Source organism: Perognathus longimembris, chromosome 20 (genome assembly GCF_023159225.1).
Source record: "Perognathus longimembris pacificus isolate PPM17 chromosome 20, ASM2315922v1, whole genome shotgun sequence".
Lineage (NCBI taxonomy): Eukaryota > Metazoa > Chordata > Mammalia > Rodentia > Heteromyidae > Perognathus > Perognathus longimembris.
In genome coordinates this window covers 17,833,136-17,852,047 of record NC_063180.1, presented here as the reverse complement: position 1 = coordinate 17,852,047, position 18,912 = coordinate 17,833,136, and the positions used below count along the sequence as shown (strand labels likewise).

General features: G+C 54.5%; 2 protein-coding genes across 4 annotated transcripts; both read left to right on the top strand.

Moving 5' to 3' along the window:
- Positions 1-812: 812 nt before the first annotated feature.
- LOC125338830 (delta(3,5)-Delta(2,4)-dienoyl-CoA isomerase, mitochondrial-like) lies at positions 813-6,383 on the top strand. Its single transcript, XM_048329860.1, has 10 exons — positions 813-853; positions 1,214-1,418; positions 1,567-1,655; positions 3,845-3,969; positions 4,049-4,097; positions 4,260-4,324; positions 5,305-5,375; positions 5,462-5,533; positions 5,742-5,892; positions 6,109-6,383. The coding sequence occupies exons 1-10, from the start codon at positions 817-819 to the stop codon at positions 6,211-6,213; spliced, it is 969 nt and encodes a 322-aa protein (XP_048185817.1). The 5' UTR covers positions 813-816; the 3' UTR covers positions 6,214-6,383.
- Positions 6,384-8,437: 2,054 nt separating this feature from the next.
- Positions 8,438-16,065, top strand: Lgals4 (galectin 4). 3 transcript variants are annotated; one of them, XM_048329862.1, is made up of 10 exons: positions 8,438-8,482; positions 8,742-8,830; positions 10,314-10,518; positions 12,647-12,766; positions 14,592-14,618; positions 14,749-14,811; positions 14,944-14,973; positions 15,194-15,282; positions 15,439-15,604; positions 15,919-16,065. In XM_048329862.1, exons 1-10 carry the CDS (start codon positions 8,438-8,440, stop codon positions 16,063-16,065), a joined length of 981 nt encoding a protein of 326 aa, XP_048185819.1. The 3 variants fall into 3 exon arrangements, with proteins under 3 accessions (XP_048185819.1, XP_048185818.1, XP_048185820.1); XM_048329861.1 differs by having other exon boundaries at positions 12,647-12,796; XM_048329863.1 differs by lacking the exon at positions 14,592-14,618 and having other exon boundaries at positions 12,647-12,796.
- Positions 16,066-18,912: the final 2,847 nt, after the last annotated feature.

The following is an 18,912-nucleotide window of genomic DNA, read 5'->3' as shown; positions in this document are numbered from 1 at the left end:
AACTCTGCCTGGGTGTTGTCCTTGAGCTCTTTAGTTCAAGGCGGTGCTCTACCAGTTTGGGTTTTCTGGTGGTTAATTGGAGATAAGGACCTCACAGACTTTACTGGCCAGGCTGGCTTTGAACCATGATCCTCAGATGTCAATCTCCTCAGTAGCTAGGATTGAGCCACTAATGCCCAGCTGCAAGCTCACTCCTCTAGAGTCACTTTCGAGTGGTAGTAAAGAGCCAGGCCAGGTATGCAGCCCAGGATTCCCTAGAAGAGTTGTAGGGTGAATGTGAGCCTTGGTCACCTGACATCCCTTCCACCAGATGCCTTGGCAGCTCAGGTTTCCCTCTGGGCCCCCCTTGAGTGCTGCTTCCACGTCTAGGCACATCTTTATGCCAGAAGGGTCCCACTGAAGGCTACCCAGCTCCCTAATCTTTCCCTGGGTCTGGCTTATTCCTGCATAGGGTTTTCAATTTTCCACTGCATGGGTATGCTTAGAGTGGCATATTCTGTCTTCAAAAGAGCCATCCATTCATTAAACCAAGCTCTGCAGTCTCCGTGGCATAGATACATCTGTGGTGACTGCCCTGAGGAGATTTAAGAGTATTTCTCCTGCTCGGGTAAATTCTCTTTCCTGAGCTCCCTTCCAAGCACACACAGGACTCCCAACGCAACTTCCGGCTGCCCGTAGTTAAGATGGCGGGCGTAGGGGCGTCACTGCGGGCTGGGCTGCGGCTTCCCTGCCCTCGCCCGGCATGGCGGGTCTTAGCCCCGCCCCCTGGTTTCCGCCCGGCTGGCTAGTTTGCTGACAGTTCTGGAGGCAACAGCGATGGCAGCTTCTCGAGTCCGCCACCCGTTGCTGAGGCGTAAGTCACCCCTTGACCTCTGGGGGTCCACCGAGGAGAGGCCGATTCGGGGTCAGCAAGGGTCCGTGCTCTGCATAACGAAGGGGTCCCCGGAGGCTCCCCGGTTTTTCAAGACCGCGTCTGCAACCTGGGGTTCCTGACAGCTCCCCGCCCCGGGCTTGGCTCAGCCCGCCACCCACGGCCCCAAGGATTCTCAGACAAGTGCACCCCAGTCCTCCAACGCCAGTCCCCCTAGACGCGGTGCTCGGAGGGCTTCGTGTCCTCTAGGCCGGGCTCCCGAGATTGTGCATCCCCTGCCCTTGCAGGCGAGTCCCCACCCAGAATGGGGTCTCCAGGGCTCTTCTTCCCCTCTCTCCCCAGGACTGGCAGCGCCCACCCAGCTGGGCTTCCACGTCGGCCCTCGCCCCCTGAGTTCCTCCGCGCAGGAGGCCTCCAAGGCAGCCCCCGCAGAAGCCCCAGACCACAGCTATGAATCCCTGCAGGTGACATCTGCTGGGGCTCACGTCCTCCATGTGCAGCTGAACAGGCCTGACAAGAGGAACGCCATGAACAAGGCCTTCTGGAGGTGTGGACTGCAGATCCCGGAGGTCTTCCTGCAGCAGGAGGCCGGGCTGGAGCACCAGGCCTGGGTGGCCTTGGGGGACCCGTGGACCTCAGGGCAGAGCAGTCCCGGTGCTGTGCTCACTGGCCCTTCCCTCCTTGCCCCTCTGCAGGGAGATGGTGGAATGCTTCAACAAGATAGCCAGGGACTCCAACTGCAGGGCTGTGGTGCTCTCAGGTGCAGGAAAAATGTTCACTTCAGGTACCTTCTCCCCCTTCTCCTCTCCCCCCCTCCTCACTCTCCTGGTCCTGGCAGTGTGGCAGTGCTTCTAATGTAGGGTTTTAGGCTGCTCTAACTTATGCTTTGTTTGAACCTTTTGTTCAAATCAAAGGTCTGCTGGGTAAAACTCAAGGCTCAGTGGAAGATGGGTGCCCTGGGTTCCATCCTCAGTAAGTGCAGGAAAAATAAAGGAAGGAATGAAGCCTGAGGGCTCAGGCAGACCCCATCTCTGCACCTGTCCTTACCCCCTTATCTGTGGGGTCCTGATGTGAAAGATGGAGAGAAGCTGAGCCCCTGCCCAACCAGTGGCTGTGGAGTGAATGAAAGGAGGTGACATTTGTATGAAGTCGGTTTTTAGCACCCACTTGAATCTCAACCAACCATTTGTTATGTAGCTATGTGACAATAGCAACCATCTGATTAAGAATGGTATTCAGAGGTTCCCAGGAGAACAAGCTGGGGCAGCTTTTCTGTACCAATCTGACATGGCTTTGGGGTGCCTGTGCACTGGGGCTCTGCGTTTCAGGGAGTTGCAGTCGTGGGCATTCAAGGAGAGCCAGAAAAGCCGCTAGAGCAAGCAGGCTTGGGAATCTCTCCCTGAGGCTGATTGTGGGAATTGGGCCACTGAGTCACCAGGGCTTCTTAGACTTGGAGTGAGTGACGAGAGCTGCCAGCAAGCTGGGGCAGGCCACACTAGCCCTGCTGAACAGAGGACTGGATAAAGGCTACCCTGACGTCCATGCCTGGACCCCGCCTCGTGCCACCCACACACAACTCCTCCACCCTGTGTCCAAGCTGCTCCCTGGTACAGAGGAGCTACCCCTGGCCCATATGCAGGCCCAGCCACGGTGGATCAGGGAGTCCTGGCATACCCCACCTGTCACTTGCACAAACCAGCCCTCTCCCGAACCGGCCTCCTCAGGCAGCAAAGCCTGTGGATTAGGGCTGGCCCAGAGTGGGAGGGAGTTCTTAGGCTGGCAGTGCCATGTTGGGAGTCAAGCATAGGCTGAAGAGGATGGGAGAGAAGCATGTTAGATGGCCCATCATCTCCTTCCATCCCCTCCCTGACTCTGGCCTTCATCGGTGCGTTGCAGCTCCTGCCCTATAGGTCACCCTGAGGCTCCTCAGCCAGGCCAGGAGCAATCCAACCACAGGCCTTTGCACTGGCTGTTTCTGGTATCTTCCATTCTCAATCCTGAGAAGCCCATTCCCATTCCCCCTTCATGTCCTTCAAATCTCTCACTGAGGACATTAGACAGGGCAACAGGCTCCCTGCTGACTCCCACACACAGGAACACACCATGCTTCTCTTGTTGTTGAGATGGGGTCTCCAGGAGATGTAACCTAGGCTATATACCCTAACTCCTGATCCTTCTGCCTCCCTCTCCCTCTAGAGCTGGGATTACAGTCCTGTGTCACATTGCTCTAGTACAAATTTACCTGTGGGGGGAGGGGGTCCTTGGCTTAAACTCAGGCTCTAATCTGGCTCAGCATTCTTACCTAGGGCAGCATGGCTATCTTGTGGCCATCACATAGGAACAGATACCTGCAGGGCTGGAACTCAGGGCCTTACCCACCCTGGCAGGTCCTCCAGCCAGGACACTCCTGCAAAGCAGCCTAGGCCACAAATCTCAGCACTCAAGAGCCACAGGTAGAGGGTGAGGAATTCTAGGCCAGTCGGGGCTACCTAGTGAATCCTGTCTCAAAAGATTAAAAAAGCATGAAAGAAAAACAGAAGAAAAGTCAAATTCATGATTATCTGGAAGTTGGAGGCACAATATTATCTCCGTCAAGGACCCGGATCTTAGACAACAACTTTCCTGACTCAGGGGTCCTGCCTCCACTTGCCTCCCAGACAACCTGTGTGACCTCAAGCCAGTGCGTAACCTCTCTGTGCCTCAATTTCACTGTGGGCAAACTGGAAACATTGGTGGGACCTGCCAAAGTCCTGTGAAGACTGAGTGCAGGCCCAACAGGAGCAGCAACTCTTCACCTCAGAATGCCATGGCTCTGGAAGTTCGGAGCAAGTTGCACTCTGCTGGGGCTAGTGACAGTAAAGACATTTAGCTTGGATCTGAGTCCTGGCTGGAAGATGGGGTGCTAGGAGGCTATGTGAGCACCTCGGCCCCGCACCCCCCCCCTCAGCGCCCCCACCCCCCACTCCCGACCAGGAATCGACCTCATGGACATGGCTTCCGACCTGCTGCAGCCCGAGGGAGACGACGTGGCCCGCATCAGCTGGTACCTGCACGACCTCATCACCAGGTGCCAGCAGACCTTCAGCGTCATTGAAAAGGTGACTCTGGGGACGGGAGGCCCGCGGGTCCTCTGCCCACTCTCCTCAGCCCTGACCCCAGCCCTGCCTTCCCTTCCAGTGCCCCAAGCCTGTGATCGCCGCCATCCATAGGGGGTGCATTGGAGGAGGTGAGCGTGCCTCCCCCACCCCACGGGTGTGCTGAGATCCCCCTCCCTCAGCCAGGGCCTCCACTCCCAGCTCTGCTGCCCAGCCTGGATCCCTGCACACAGCCATGACTGGGGGGAGGCCCAGCTCTTTCCCTCTACATTGTCCTTGGCCCTTCCTTCCAGGTGTGGACCTTGTCACTGCCTGTGACATCCGCTACTGCACCCAGGATGCTTTCTTCCAGGTCAAGGTGAGTTGCCCTGAGCCCCAGCATTCCAGGACCCCCATACTGTGGACTAGAGAGCGGGCTGCCTGCCAGTGCAGGGACAGCGTGGGCCCGGGGACAAGCCCTGAGGGCTTCGTGGCAGAGGAGTCAGAAGGGACCCTTACACAGCCAAGCTCAGGAGACAGGCAGGGCACACAGCTGTCACCCCAGCACTTGGGAGGTGGGGGCAGAAGAAGAGTTCTAGGTTAATCTGGGCCACATGGCAGGACCTTGCCTCTTCAAACCAGAAGCTGGGGATTTGACGAGGTGGAGCACTTACCTGGCACACGGAGGATCCTGTTCCTGTGCCGGTGCCATGGGCAGGGGGTGGTGAGGCTGCATCCAGGGAGGTGAGGAAATGATGGGGGTGACAAAGCCAGGGCGGCTGTCAAGCCGTGCTGGACACCCAGAGAGACAGGATGCAGCCAGGAGCAGGGTGGGAGAGGAGGAGAAGGAAAGGGGAGGGGGCCTCCTGAGAGGTGAGCTCACCCTGAAGAACTCACTGTAAGGAAGCAGGATGTTGCCGGGCAGTGGTGGCTCACACCTGTCATCCTAGCTACTCAGGGGGTTGAGATAAGAGGATCCCAGTTCAAAGCCAACCCGAGCAGGAAAGTCCACGAGTCTCTTTTCTCGAATTAACCACCAGGAAGTCAGAAGTGGTGCTCTAGCTCAAAGTGCTAAACTTGAGCAAAAGAGCTCAGGGACAGCACCCAGCCCTGAGTTCAAGCCTCAGGACCACCACCAACAAGAAAATCAACCAGCAGATCTAGGGCAAGGAGGGTGCAGGAAATGACTGGAGTCAGCATGTTAGGGGAGTGGGATGTGTTGGGGGTGGGGTGCAGAACTGGTGTGTGGCGGTGGGAGGGGGAGATAGGTCTGCAGAATGGCACCAAGTCCTGGCCTTGAGCTTGTGTGGGAGCAGTGCTTGTTGGAAAGCAAACAGTGACAGCCCCACTGCACTCCAGGAGGTGGACATAGGCCTGGCCGCTGACGTCGGGACGCTGCAGCGACTGCCTAAGGTCATCGGGAACCAGAGGTGAGAGAGGCCAGCCGGGAGGACAGTGGGGTCTCCCCGACCCGGGCCACAGGGCATCCTGACGCGCCCTCCCTCCCTTTCCACAGCCTGGTCAACGAGCTGGCCTTCACTGCCCGCAAGATGATGGCGGACGAGGCGCTGAGCAGTGGACTGGTCAGGTATGGGGCTGAGGACGGGGACAGGGGCCAAGGATGGGGCGGAGCGCGGCCAGGGCTTCGGGGGACCGTCTGTGGGCTCTCCAGGTCACGGGCGGTGTCTCCTTGGGAGGGGCTGTGGCTGGCAGCTGCTGGTGAGGGTCCGCACCTGGCCCATGGGTCTTCCCCTGGGCCAGGCCTGCCTTCCAGTTCCTCTTGTCCCCTCCTGCAGCCGTGTGTTCGCCGACAAGGAGGCCTTGCTCGATGCCGCCTTCGCGCTGGCTGCTGAGGTGTCCAGCAAGAGCCCTGTGGCCGTGCAGAGCACCAAGGTCAACCTGCTGTACTCGCGGGACCACCCGGTGGACTTGGCGCTGGACTACGTGGTGAGCTTCGGCCTCGGCCAATCACCGCGCTTCCTGTGCGGCCTCCGCCAATCACCGCTCTGCCTCTGTGGCTTCCACCAATCACTGCACTCCCAGTCCCCGCCTCCACCAATCACCTCTTTTGCCGCTCTCCGTGCATCCAGTTGGGACTCAGGGGCTGGTGCGTACCCCGCCCTGGGATTGGTGCTCACTGAGCCTCGCCCCGCCCCCTCGCAGGCCTCCTGGAACATGAGCATGCTGCAGACCCAGGACATCGTGAAGTCGGTGCAGGCGGCCATGGAGAAGAAAGACCTGAAGAGCATCACCTTCTCCCACCTCTGAGCTCCAGGCCCGGCCGCCCTCAGTGCCTGCCTCCTCCTGTGTACTAGGAGGATTCAAGACGGGCCTCTAGTGCCCTCTCAGCGCTCTCAAGCCTTATCACTTTATGGCGTCCGTGTCCTCCCACCCAGGCTCTTATCTTCACTGACAACAATAAAGAAAGTTCTGGAGAGTACTTGGCTTCATTCCTGGAGTGGGGAGTGGAGGGCTGCTGGCCCAGGGGACTCCCAGGAAGGTAGTTGTGAAGTTGGGGGTAGAGGTTCTTTTGTTTTCCTGGGGCAAGCGCTCATTATACAGCACTGGACAGCCTGGAACTCGAGATTCCCTTGCCTTGGCTTCCTGAATGCCAAGATTGCAGAGGTGAACCACCGTACACAGCCACGGTGAGACGTGACCTGTGGAAGACCTCTTAGGGAGAGCAGGAAGTCTAAGAGGTGGAGTCCTTGGCTGGCGCCCTTCTGGGTGTGAAAGGCCATCCTATGCCTGCACTTACAGGGTCCACCCCACCTGGCACCTGTCCTATTTGTAGTCAGTCCGGTGCTAGAGTCAGCTGAGCACACCCAGACAGAAAGTAGCAGAGGCAGCCAGATGGCATTGGTTCATGCCTGTCATCCTACTCAGGAGGCTGAGATCTGAGAGTTGCAGTTCAAAGCCAGCTCAGGCAGGAAAGTCTGTGTGACTCTTTATTAACCAACAAAAAAAGACAAGTGGAGCTCTGGCTCAAATGGTGGAGTGCTAGCCTTGAGCAAAAACAACAGCAACAACAACAACAAAACAAAAAAAAACAAGCTCAGGGACATTGCCCAGGCCCACAGTTCAAAATCTCAGGATTGGCAAAACGAAAAAGTGGCAGAAAAATATGGAAACAACCCAGATGCCCCTCCACAGATGAATGGATCCAAAAAATACGGTACCTATACACAATGGAATACTACATAGCGATTAGAAATGGTGAAATATTGGTATTCGCAGGGAAATGGTCAGAACTTGAACAAATAATGTTGAGCGAGACAAGCCTAGAACACAGAAAACAAAGGGGCATGATCTCCCTGATATATGACTGTTAAGGTGGGGGGAGGGGGAGACAGTAGAGACGAGGTCTGTGAAACCAAAAACTTCTTGTCAAATGGTATTTCCCTCAGGTTTGGGTCAGCAACCCTACATTATGTAACTAAAACCAAACAACTACTCAACATATAAAGGTCAAAAATAGACCTCTCAGTGGAATACAATAGCTCAAAAGCTATGTATGTATGTTCATACAAGACAAGGATAAATAAACTCTATTGTAGACGTTACATTTAAAGTCCTAGGTGAATTTCCTTTGGCATACACCATGTGGCTACTGTATATGTTGTTTTTTTGTTTGTTTGTTTGTTTGTTTGCCAGTCCTGGGGCTTGGACTCAGGGCCTGAGCACTGTCCCTCGCTTCTTTTTGCTCAAGGCTAGCACTCTGCCACTTGAGCCACAGCGCCACTTCTGGTCATTTTCTATATATGTGGTGCTGGGGAATCGAACCCAGGGCTTCATGTATATGAGGCAAGCACTCTTGCCACTAGACCATATTCCCAGCCCTACTGTATATGTTTTTGATACACTGTGTATTGTATATATGTCTAACTGACCTAGGGAAGGGAAAGAAAAACAGGATGTAAGATCACAAGAAATGTACACACTGCCCTATTATGTAACTGTACCCCTTTTGCACAACACCATGTCAAATTTTTTTAATTAATAAAAAAAAGAAAAAGAAAAAGTGGCAGAGGCATGATTGGAACCCAGGCCTCACTCCAGCCACGCATGTGGTCTAAACCTCTGTCCCCAGGGCATAATATGAGAGCTGGAGGGGAATGTGGGCATGTTGCTGTGTCCCCAGCTCTTATCTACTTCCATTACCCACCTGTCCAGCCACTCCTGCAACCCCGCCCTGCCCACCTGCTGTACCCCTCCTTCCCTCTGCCAACAGACTTCGGGTAGGGCTTTATAGCCTCTGATAAGGCTCTCACAAGGCTGAAGTCCATCATTGGCCCTCTTTACATGAGGCCCCAGTGTGGCGGTAAGGGACAGGAAGTAAGGTGCACCCTCAGGATTCCAATCTAGGGACCCAGTGACCCCTTCCCGTCCAGCCCCTCCCTTCCCTCTGGTATAAGGGCCAGCAGCCACAAGCCACCACTTCCCACTCCTGCAACTCTCCTTCTAGGACCAGCCACCAGCCCAGCCTCTTGAGATGGCCTTTGTCCCTGCACCGGGCTACCAGCCCACCTACAACCCGGTGAGTCCCCCTGCCCCACCAGTTCACCCCACTTTGATCCTCAGTGGAGGGATGTCCCATGACTTGCTCAGACCTGATTCATCCAGAACTGAGGCTGAGGCTTGTGGGTACATTAGCATCCAGGCTATTTTGTGTTCATACCTCATCCTCACATTTCCTCTCCCTTGTTTAGGGAACACTGGGGTGGGGGCTTCTCATGAGGAAAAGGGGCTGTAGTAGGCAAGCCACCTCTGAGGTCCCTTGATGTTCCCCTCTACAGACGCTGCCCTACAACCAGCCCATCCCGGGCGGGCTCAGTGCTGGCATGTCCGTGTATATCCAGGGAGTAGCAAAACAGAACATGAAACGGTGAGACCTGGGGCTGGGAATGTGGCTTAGTGGTAGAGTGCTTGCCTAGCATGCATGAAGCCCTGGGTTCAACTCCCCAGTACCACATAAACAAAAAAAGCTAGACATGGCACTGTGGTTCAGGTGGTTGAGTGCTAGCCTTGAGGGAGGAAGAAATGGTGAGGTTATCCTGGAAGGCTGGGGCCAGCCAGGGCACTGAAGGCCACTTGTAGGGTGCCTTCTTTTTCCTTCCAGGGCTGGTGGGATGGATGTGTGGAATGCACTGTGACGATGACAGGAAAGGTCTAAGAGTCCAGGAAGGAAAAGATGGAAGAAGGAGCAGTGGGGAAGGGGCAGAGGGAATGTAGCATGCAGCTTGGTAGTCAGGTCAGTCGTGTGCAGGTGTGTGCACTGAGACTGCAGGGCCTGGAGCACTTACCCAAGAGGGGGGCGTCGAAGCCAGCCATAGTGATGCACGCCTATAATTCCAGCACTCTGGAGGCTGAGGCTGGAGGATTGAGAATTCCAGGCCAGCCTGGGCTACACAATTAGACACTGTCTCAAGAAAAAAAAAAGAAAGACAAAGAGGTGCGTGCGTGTGTGTGTGTGTGTGTGTGTGTGTGTGTGTGTGTGTGTGTGCATCTGATCTCAGAATCAGGATGTTGAACATGAAATGAGTTTTTTTTTTTCTTCTGCTATTGTGGTTTTGTGCTGGTACTGGGATTTGAACTCAAAGGCCTTGTGTTCTTGCTTGGCTCAATGCTGGTGCTCTCCCAGTTGAACCACAGTTTCACTTATAGCTTTTTAAAGAAACAAAAGATACTTTTGTGGATCCTTGAGCCTTGAACTCAGGATCTGGGCACTGTCCCTGAGGTGTTTCGCTCAAAGCTAGTGCTCTAACCCTTGAGCTACAGCTTCACTTTTGGCTTTTTATTAGTTAATTGGATGCAAGAGTCCCAGAGACCTTTCCTGCTTGGCTGGCTTTGAACCCCTGTCTTCAGATCTCAGCCTCCCGAGTAGCTAAGATTACAGACATAAGCCACACACATCTAGCTGACTTCCAGCTTTTTTTTTTTTTTTTTTTTTTTTTGCTGGTTACTTGGAGATAAGTCTAAGGCATGAGTCACCAGCACCTAACTTTGAAGTGAGGGCTTGGAAAGCATGGATTTAGATCAGACACAGGTGCTGTGTTTCAAGTCCTCAGCTCTGCCACCCAGCCGGGTGAGTCGGAGGAGGACTATTCTCTCTGTTTCTGCTTTCCAACTGTAAATGGGACAATTGTCAGGATTCAATGTGCAAAAGAATACTAAGTGGCAATGATGGCTGCCCTTGGGGGTGTACAGAACCTGCCTGGGGAACTTGGGGCCAGCACCTCCCCTCCACACGAGGCCCTCAGCACGCAGGTCCAGGCCAGGCTGAGGCAGGGCTTTCAGCGGGGAGTCCCCTGGCACTGAGAGGGGACCCCTCAGGAACCAGCCTGGAACCAGCCCTTTATGCCCACCAGGTTCCATGTGAACTTCCTGGTGGGGCAGGACCCAGAGGCTGACATCGCCTTCCACTTCAACCCCCGCTTCGATGGCTGGGACAAGGTGGTGTTCAACACGAAGCAGGGCGGCAAGTGGGGCGCTGAGGAGAAGAAGAGGAGCATGCCCTTTAGCAAAGGCAACCACTTTGAGCTGGTGTTCATGGTGCTGGATGAGCACTACAAGGTCTGCCCCTGGGGCTCCCTCCTTCTTCCTCTGTGCCCTCCATCTTGTCTTTCCAGCCTTTCCTCTCTCCTTGCCCACCTGCCTGACTGCCTGCTGTAAGGTCCATCCAGATGGAACTTACACCTCCCTCCCTCATTTTCTTTTTAGCCAGTCTTGGGGCTTGAACTCGGGGCCTGTCCTTGAACTCTTTTTGTTCCACAACTCCACTTCCAGTTTGTTGGTGGTTCACTGGAGATAAGAATCTCATCGAGGGGCTGGGGATATGGCCTAGTGGCAAGAGTGCCTGCCTCATATACATGAGGCCCTGGGTTCGATTCCCCAGCACCACATATACAGAAAACGGCCAGAAGTGGCGCTGTGGCTCAAGTGGCAGAGTGCTAGCCTTGAGCAAAAAGAAGCCAGGGACAGTGCTCAGGCCCTGAGTCCAAGGCCCAGGACTGGCCAAAAAAAAAAAAAAAGAAAAGAAAAGAATCTCATCGACTTTCCTACCCTAGCACACTATGAACCATGATTCTCAGATCTCAACTTCCTGGGTGGCTGGGATTGACAGGCAGGAGCCACCAGCACCTGGCTTTTCTTTTCTTTGTGTGTTTGTGTGTTGGTACTGGAGCTGGAACTCAGGGCCTGGACACTGGTCTTGGCTTTTTCATTCAAGGCAAAGGCTCTACCACATGAACCACAGCTCCATTTCTGGCTTTCAGTTGGTTCATTGGAGATAAGAAGGACTTTCCTGCCTGGGGTTGGCTTCCAACCTTGATCCTCAGATCTGTCTCCAGAGTAACAGTGATTACAGGCATGAGCTACCCTGCTCAGCTTTCTTCCTGCCTTTTTACTAGTGCAGCTTCTAATCCATGAGATGCATATACTCATGTCATCCTGGGGGTTCTGAGAAGATGTGGGCTTTCGTTGTGTGGGATCAGAACTCTGAAACACAAGGGAAGCATGAAGAACTGGGGTCTCCCACAGACTCTTGAGATTTGGGGGCCCTCAAGGTTCTCATGTTATCGAAAAGCAGATCTCAGCCATTACACCATTGCATTTATAAATATCTCAACTAATTAATTAATCCACGTTTTTCTGTGCCACTCCTGTGGCTTGAACTCAGGGCCTGGGTGCTGTCCCTTAGCTTTTTTGCTCAAGGCTAGAGCTCTTACCATTTGAGCCATTTGTCTACTTTTAGCTTTTTGGAGGTTAATTAGAAATAAGAGTCTCACCGACTTTCCTGCCCAGCGCTGGCTTTGAATTGAGATCTTTAGATCGCAGCCTCCTGAGTAGCTAGGATGACAGGCGTGAGCCACCCGCTGCCTAGCTTTTTTTGCTTTCTTTGTTTTAATGAGACAAGATCTGGCTATATAGCCTTGCTGACCTTGAATTCTCCATTCTCCTGCTCCACCTCCCTATTTTTCTAAGATGGCGGTTTCAAGGTCACCATGCATGGCTTGTGAGTCACCTATGCCCGAGTCTTCGGGCTAACTAGGGCCTGGCGGCACAGTCTTGCTGGTGGCAGAGTCTTGCTGGGGACACAAGGCTGAGCTTTATACTTACACATGCCTGGCAGTTTCTCATCCTCCCCCCAGACCCTTCCCTCATTTCACAAATGAGGGGGAAGAAAAAGGAGGGGGGCTGGGAATGTGGCTTAGTGGTAGAGTGCTTGCCTTGCATGAATGAAGCCGTGGGTTCGATTCCTTAGTACCAAAGCTGGAAGTGGCGCTGTGGCTCAAGTGGCAGAGTGCTAGCCTTGAGCAAAAAGAAGTCAGGGCCAGTGCTCAGGCACTGAGTTCAAGCCCCAGGACTGGCCAAAAAAAAGGGGGGGGGGCTCTAAACTGGGTGCTGATGGCTTACGCCTGTCATCCTAGCTACTCAGGAGTATGAGGTGTGAGGATCTCAGTTCAAAGCCAGCCTGGGCAGGAAAGTCTGTGAGACTCTTATCTTCAATGAATCACCAGAAAATGGAAGTGGTGCTGTGGTTCAAGTGGTAGAGCGCTAGCCTTGAGCTGCATTGCTCAGGGACAGCGCCCAGGCCCTGAGTTCAAGCCTGAAAAAAACCACAAAAAAAAACCACAAAAGATCACATGTCTCCCTCCCGGGTGTTGGCCCTGACTCTCCACGCCTTGGCACGGCCCCGCAGGTGGTGGTCAACGGAACACCTTTCTACGAGTACGGGCACCGGCTGCCCCTGCAGATGGTCACGCACCTGCAGGTGGACGGGGATTTGGAGCTCCAGTCCATCAACTTCCTTGGCGGCCAGGTGTGTGTAGTCCCCACCCTTCCTCAATCCGTCCGCACTGTCATCATTGCCCATGCCTGCTCTGTGCCAGCACCTTTCAGGGTGCTACCCAGATTTACCCCCCATGGTGACTAAAGGGGTTCACCTGGAAGACAGGCACATCTCCAGATTACTCAAGGCCCCAGAGGTCAGGATCAGAATGGGGCAGGGGTGAGTTGGGGAGGGGCAAGTAGAGCAGGAGGAACAGGGTCAGGAGCCACAGGCAAAGGCCAGGGCCTGGGTAGGCCATTTTGCAACTGTGAGAAATGGTTAGTTCTAGTCCAGGGGGGTCTATACCCCTTCTTGAGGAGGAGGTGTTCAATCTGAGTGGGAAACTGAAGGTAAGGGGTGAAAAATTCATGACCCATCAGGCACTGGTGATGTCATCCTAGTTCCTCAGGAGGCTGAGATCTGAGCATGGAAGTTTGAAGCCAGCCTGGGCAGGAAAGTCCATGAGACTCATCTCCAATAAACTACTCAGAAAAGGCCACAAGTGGTGCTGTGGCTCAAGTGGTAGAGTGCTAGCCCTGAGCATAAGGAAGCTCAGGGACAGTGCCCAGAGTTCAAGCCACAGGATCAGCCAAAAAAAAAGGAAAGGAAAAGAAAAAATAGCTGCTTATCGCCTACCAACCTACCACACATAGCGCATGAGCACATAGGTGGCCATTAGACATATACACTGGGCCTTGAGGGCTTCTACATCTGAAGCCCCTGAATCCTTCCAGCACCCCAATAAGAGCAAACTGTATGTGTGTGTGTGCGTGTATGCATGTGTTCATGCATGCATGCGTGTGTGTGTGTGTGTGTGTGTCTGTGTACTGGGGCTTGAACTCAGAGTCTTGCCTTCTCACTAGGCTTTTTTACTCCAGGCTAGAGCTCTACTACTTGAATCATAACTCTACTTCCAGCTTTTTTTTTTTTTTTTGCCAGTCCTGGGGCTTGGACTCAGGGCCTGAGCACTACTCCTGGCTTCTTTTTGCTCAAGGCTAGCACTCTACCACTTGAGCCACAGCGCCACTTCTGGCCGTTTTCTATACATGTGGTGCTAGGGAATCGAACCCAGGGCTTCATGTATATGAGGCAAGCACTCTTGCCACTAAGCCATATCCCCAGCCCCCTTCCAGCTCTTTTTGTTTGCTTGTTTCCTGTCCTGAGCCTTGAAATCAGGGCCTGAGTACTGTCCCTGAGCTTCTTTTTGCTCAAGGCTGGCACTCTACCACTTGAGCCACAGTGCCACTTCTGGGGTGCTGAGGAATAGAACCCAGGGCTTCATGTATATGAGGCAAGCACTCTATCACGAGGCCATATTCCCAGCCCTCTTTTTTCTTTTTTTTTTCTTTTTTTTTTTTTTGGTACTGGGGATCGAACCTAGGATGTTGCACTTGGTAGGCAAGTACTTTGCTGCTGAGCTACATCCCCAACCCCTATTCCAGCTTTTTTGGGGGGGGTAGTTTATTGGAGATTAGAGTCTCACAGACTTTTCTGCCTGGGCTGGCTTTACACCTTGCTCCTCAGATCTCAGCTTCCTGAGTGGCTGGGATTACAGGCGGGAGCCACCAGCACTTCTTAGGGGACAGAGGAGACATGAGGGACCAGAAGAACAGAAAGAGGAAACAAAGAAACTTACCAGGCTTTGTCCTAAAAGCTTCGGCCTCACAGGCACTGGTGATCCCTAAAGAAATCAGGGTCCCCTTCGAGAATCAGGGTGGTGTCTGGGGCCCCCGTGGGCTTCAGAGCCTCCTCCACATCTTCTGGCCCAGAATTTGGGGGTCCTACTCATGACCACATTCTCTCTCTGTGCCCACAGAGACCCATGACCACACCGGCTTATCCGGTAAGTACTTGAGGATGAGCAACATCTCTATGTTGGGGGATCAGTGGTCTGTGGGGGTCATGGAGGGGTTAGAGGACCCCCCCCTCAACCCTTCGCCGTCCCTGCTTTTTTTTTCTTCCCATCCCTATAGGGTCCAGGATTTGGTCCTGGGTATGGTCCTGGATATGGTCCCCCACAAATGAGCAGCTTACCTGTAAGTGGAACAGCTAGGTGGCCATTTTGTGGGGGTAGCCCAAAACTGGGGAGTAGGTGGTGGCTGAGGCAGGGGTACATCCAAGGATTTGTGATCAATTATTGAATGATTCCTCCTTTTGCCACTCCACAGACCATGGAGGGACCCCCAGTCTTCAACCCGGTACGGTATCGTGTGTGTGTGTTGGAGGGTTGGGGGGGGGGGGCTGGTGAGGACCTGCAGGGTGGTAGGACAGAAGTGTGGGGGGCAGGCAGGGCAGGAGTGAGGGAGGGGACTAGTTAGGCTTGTTTCCTAGGAGCAATGGGGGGCCTCTCTGGAAATGTGCTGTGCTCCTGGCTCCTGCAGCCCCACAGGGGCTGAGGTTCCTTGTTCTCTTCCATAGCCTGTGCCTTACACAGGGAGACTGCAGGGGGGACTTACGGCAAGGAGAACCATCATCATCAAAGGCTACGTACCACCCTCTGGCAAGAGGTATGACAGCACAGAATGCCCAGCCCCCCTCCCCCAAACCCAGGGGCCCAGGCTCCAGTCCCCCTCCCCCAAACCCAGGAACCCAGGGGCCTGGGCCCCAGCCCCCCTCCCTGAGCTGCAGATCCTGCATTCCCATCATTCTCCCCTTGGTCCCAGCTTTGCCATCAACCTGAAGGTGGGCTCCTCGGGGGACCTGGCCCTGCACATTAACCCCCGCATGGGCGAGGGCGCGGTGGTCCGCAACAGTCTTCTCAATGGCTCCTGGGGCTCCGAGGAGAGGAAGATTTCCTACAACCCCTTTGGCCCTGGCCAGTTCTTTGATGTGAGTCTGGAGTCCCTGTCCCTCTTCTTGCTCTTGCAAGAGCCGCTGTCCACCGGAACTTCCCCCCTCTCACTGTCCAGCGGGCCTTCCCCTCCCCCACCCTGTCCAGCGGGTCCTCCCCTCCCCCACCCCTGTCCAGTGGGCCCTCCCCTCCCTTGCCCCTGTCCAGGGGGCCCTCCCTCCTCCCACTGTCCAGCAGGCCCTCCCCTCCCCCGCCCCTGTCCAGGGGGCCCTCCCTCCTCCCACTGTCCAGCAGGCCCTCCCCTCCCCCACCCCTGTCCTACAGGCTCACCCTCCCCCACTCTCTCCCACAGTTGTCCATTCGCTGCGGCCTGGATAGGTTCAAGGTTTACGCCAATGGGCAGCATCTCTTCGACTTCTCACATAGGCTCTCCTCCTTCCAGAGGGTGGACATGCTAGAAATCCATGGTGATGTCACCTTGTCCTATGTCCAGATCTAAATCATTCCTGGACATAATTGCTGGGAAAACAGGAAGATCCCAGGACATGTTTCTAGGCCCCTAATAAAAATCTGAGGGCGTGTGTGTGTGTGTGTGTCCATTCCTTACCCTCCATACTCCTTCCTTCTTTAGGGGTAATTTATACTCCATCATTCGTCCAGCCAACTGTCAGTCCATTACCGTACATCTACTTACAAACCTGGACCAGTAGTGCATGCCTGTAATACCTGCACCAAACCAGACTGAGGAAGAAGGATTAAAAGTTCAGGATTTGGTTGGGTGCCCGTGGCCCATACCTGTAATCCTAGATACTCAGAAGGCTGAAATCCAAAAATCAAATTGTGGTTCGAAGCCAGTCCAGGCAAGAAAGTCCAAGGGATTCAAATCTGCAATTAACCAACCAAAAGGCAGAAATGGAGCTGTGGCTCAAGTGGTAGAGATCTAGTCTTTTTTTTTTTTTTTGCCAGTCCTGGGGCTTGGACTCAGGGCCTGAGCACTGTCCCTGGCTTCTTTTTTGCTCTCAAGGCTAGCACTCTGCCACTTGAGCTACAGCGCTCTGTATATGTAGTGCTGGGGAATTGAGCCCAGGACTTCATGTATGGGAGGCAAGCACTCTTGCCACTAAGCCATATTCCTAGCCCCAGAGATCTAGTCTTGGGTGAAAAAGCAAGAAGGCAAGGCCCTAAATTCAAGCCCAAGGAACAGCTCACACACAAAAAAGGTTCAAGATAAACCTAGGCTACATAATGGCCAGCTCAGATACAAAGTAATACTTTACCCCTAACCACTCCCCCACACCTCCCAAAACAAAGCCAGATACTAGTGGCTCATGCCTATAATCCTATCATTCTAGCAATTCAGGAGGCTGAGATCGGAGAATTGAAATCCAATGCCAAGCCAAACAAGCAAATCTGTGAGACTCTTTTTTATTTTTATTTTTTGGCCAATCCTGGGGCTTGGACTCAGGGCCTGAGCACTGTCCCTGGCTTCTTTTTGCTCAAGGCTACCACTCTGCCACTTGAGCCACAGTGCCACTTCTGGCCGTTTTTTTCTGTATATGTGGTGCTGGGGAATTGAACCCAGCACCTCATGAACTCATGTATACGAGGCAAGTACTCTTGCCACTAGGCTATATCCCCAGCCCACGATACTCTTTTTTTTTTTTTGGCCAGTTCTGGGGCTTGAACTCAGGGCCTGGCCACTGTCCCTGAGGTTATTTTGCTCAAGGCTAGCACTCTACCACTTGAGCCACAGTGCCACTTCAGGCTTTTTCTATATATGTGATGCTGTGATTTGAACCCAGGACTTCAAGCATGCTAGACAAGCACTCTACCACTAGGCCACATTCCCAGCCCTCTGTGAGACTCTTACCTCCAGTTATAAATGTAATTTTAAACTTTTATTTCGGTGCCAGTAAAGGGTTTTTTTGCAACCATACTTGGCTTTTTTCCACTCAAGGCTGATGATCTCTTGAACCTCAGATCCTCAGCTCCACTTCCAGGTTTTGCTACTTAATTGGAGACCAGCGTCTCATGGACTTTCCTTCCCCAGGCTGGCTTCGAACATCCACCATCAGATTGCAGCCTCCCGAGTAGCTAGGATGACAGGCGTGAGCCACCAGTGGCCAGCCACATCCCAAGGTAGAAAACCTCAAGATGATATGATCCAGATCCCACCCCTACCCCGCCCCCCCCCCCCCCCCCCGCCATGACAAACTTCCCAATTTGGGGACTAGAACAAAGGGAAAAGGTGGAAGCAGATGGTAGGGGTAGGGACCCAGCTGGACTGGGTGACTCACCCCTGCCCTCTGCCCACCGCCCACAGCTGGCACAGACCCTGGCCCTGGGGCACAACTGGCAAGGCTGGGGCTGGCTCTCCCTCTCCTCCTCCTCCTGGCCCCTCCCACGCTCCCTGGGGTCTCCCCATGCATTGCCCCTCGCCTGGGCCAGGACCCCACAGAAGGCTCCCCTGTGCCCCCAGCCAGCCTGACACAGGGGACTCCTGGCTTGCAGGTCCCCACACCCTGGTCCCGACACGTCCCGGCCCACGGGGCTCAGCCTCAGCCCCCTGCCCAGGGCTGAGGACTCCGCGCTGCCAGCCCGGTCACCGCCACCCTCTGCTCGCAGCCACAGGAAGCACAGTCTGGGCCACCACTGGGCCAGCTTGGTCCAGAGCTGGATCCCAGGGCCCTGGGGTGCCTGGAACACAGGAAGTAGGGGCTCAGTAACAGGGAAGGGGGAGTGGGGGCGACACAGGTCCTGGGCTGGCCGCTTGGGGCACACAGGCTCACACTCCCCCCCCCTCCCGCCAATGGGGGGGCGGGCGGGAAGCAGTTGGTCCAGTGTGCACCCTGCACGGCTGTGCTGCCCTGCCCCTGGCCCCCTCCCCTCCACATGCCTGTCCCCACCCACTCGGCTGTCCTTTACCCCTCCCTGAGTCCCTGGACCCCCTTCCACCCCCACAGTGCTCCCACATTCCTGCTCAGTGAGGATGGGGTACAAAGGAGCCTAGATTGGGCTGTCCTAGACACCCTAAGAACAGGACACATAAGGAACTCTGCCCAGCCTCCATTTCATCCTCTTTGACTCCCAGATCCTGCAAGAAGAACTGAGGACAGGGGAAGTCAGGGAGGAGGATGAAAGAAGTTTCTGGAAGCAGGCAGAAGAAAGGTGGCAAGTGGAGATTTCCCATCCCCACCTTCTCTCCCCTGCTCCTGCCCCACCCAACAGGTGGCAGAGAGCCTGGGGCAGCTGCAGGCTGGGAGTGGAAAGCTGGGGTGGAGTTAGGAGACAGAGCAGATCCATCTCTTCTTCTCCCTCATTCTAGGCCTTGCAGCCCATCCTCTCC

Bases quoted from the DNA above. Each gene is read 5' to 3' on its own strand.
- LOC125338830 (XM_048329860.1), top strand. From the start codon at position 817: ATGGCAGCTTCTCGAGTCCGCCACCCGTTGCTGAGGC. The intron at 5,376-5,461 runs GTGAGAGAGGCC...CCCTTTCCACAG, and splicing joins AAGGTCATCGGGAACCAGAG to CCTGGTCAACGAGCTGGCCT. The intron at 5,534-5,741 runs GTATGGGGCTGA...CCCCTCCTGCAG, and splicing joins CTGAGCAGTGGACTGGTCAG to CCGTGTGTTCGCCGACAAGG.
- Lgals4 (XM_048329861.1), top strand. From the start codon at position 8,438: ATGGCCTTTGTCCCTGCACCGGGCTACCAGCCCACCTACAACCCG. The intron at 8,831-10,313 runs GTGAGACCTGGG...TATGCCCACCAG, and splicing joins GCAAAACAGAACATGAAACG to GTTCCATGTGAACTTCCTGG. The intron at 15,283-15,438 runs GTATGACAGCAC...CCTTGGTCCCAG, and splicing joins GTACCACCCTCTGGCAAGAG to CTTTGCCATCAACCTGAAGG.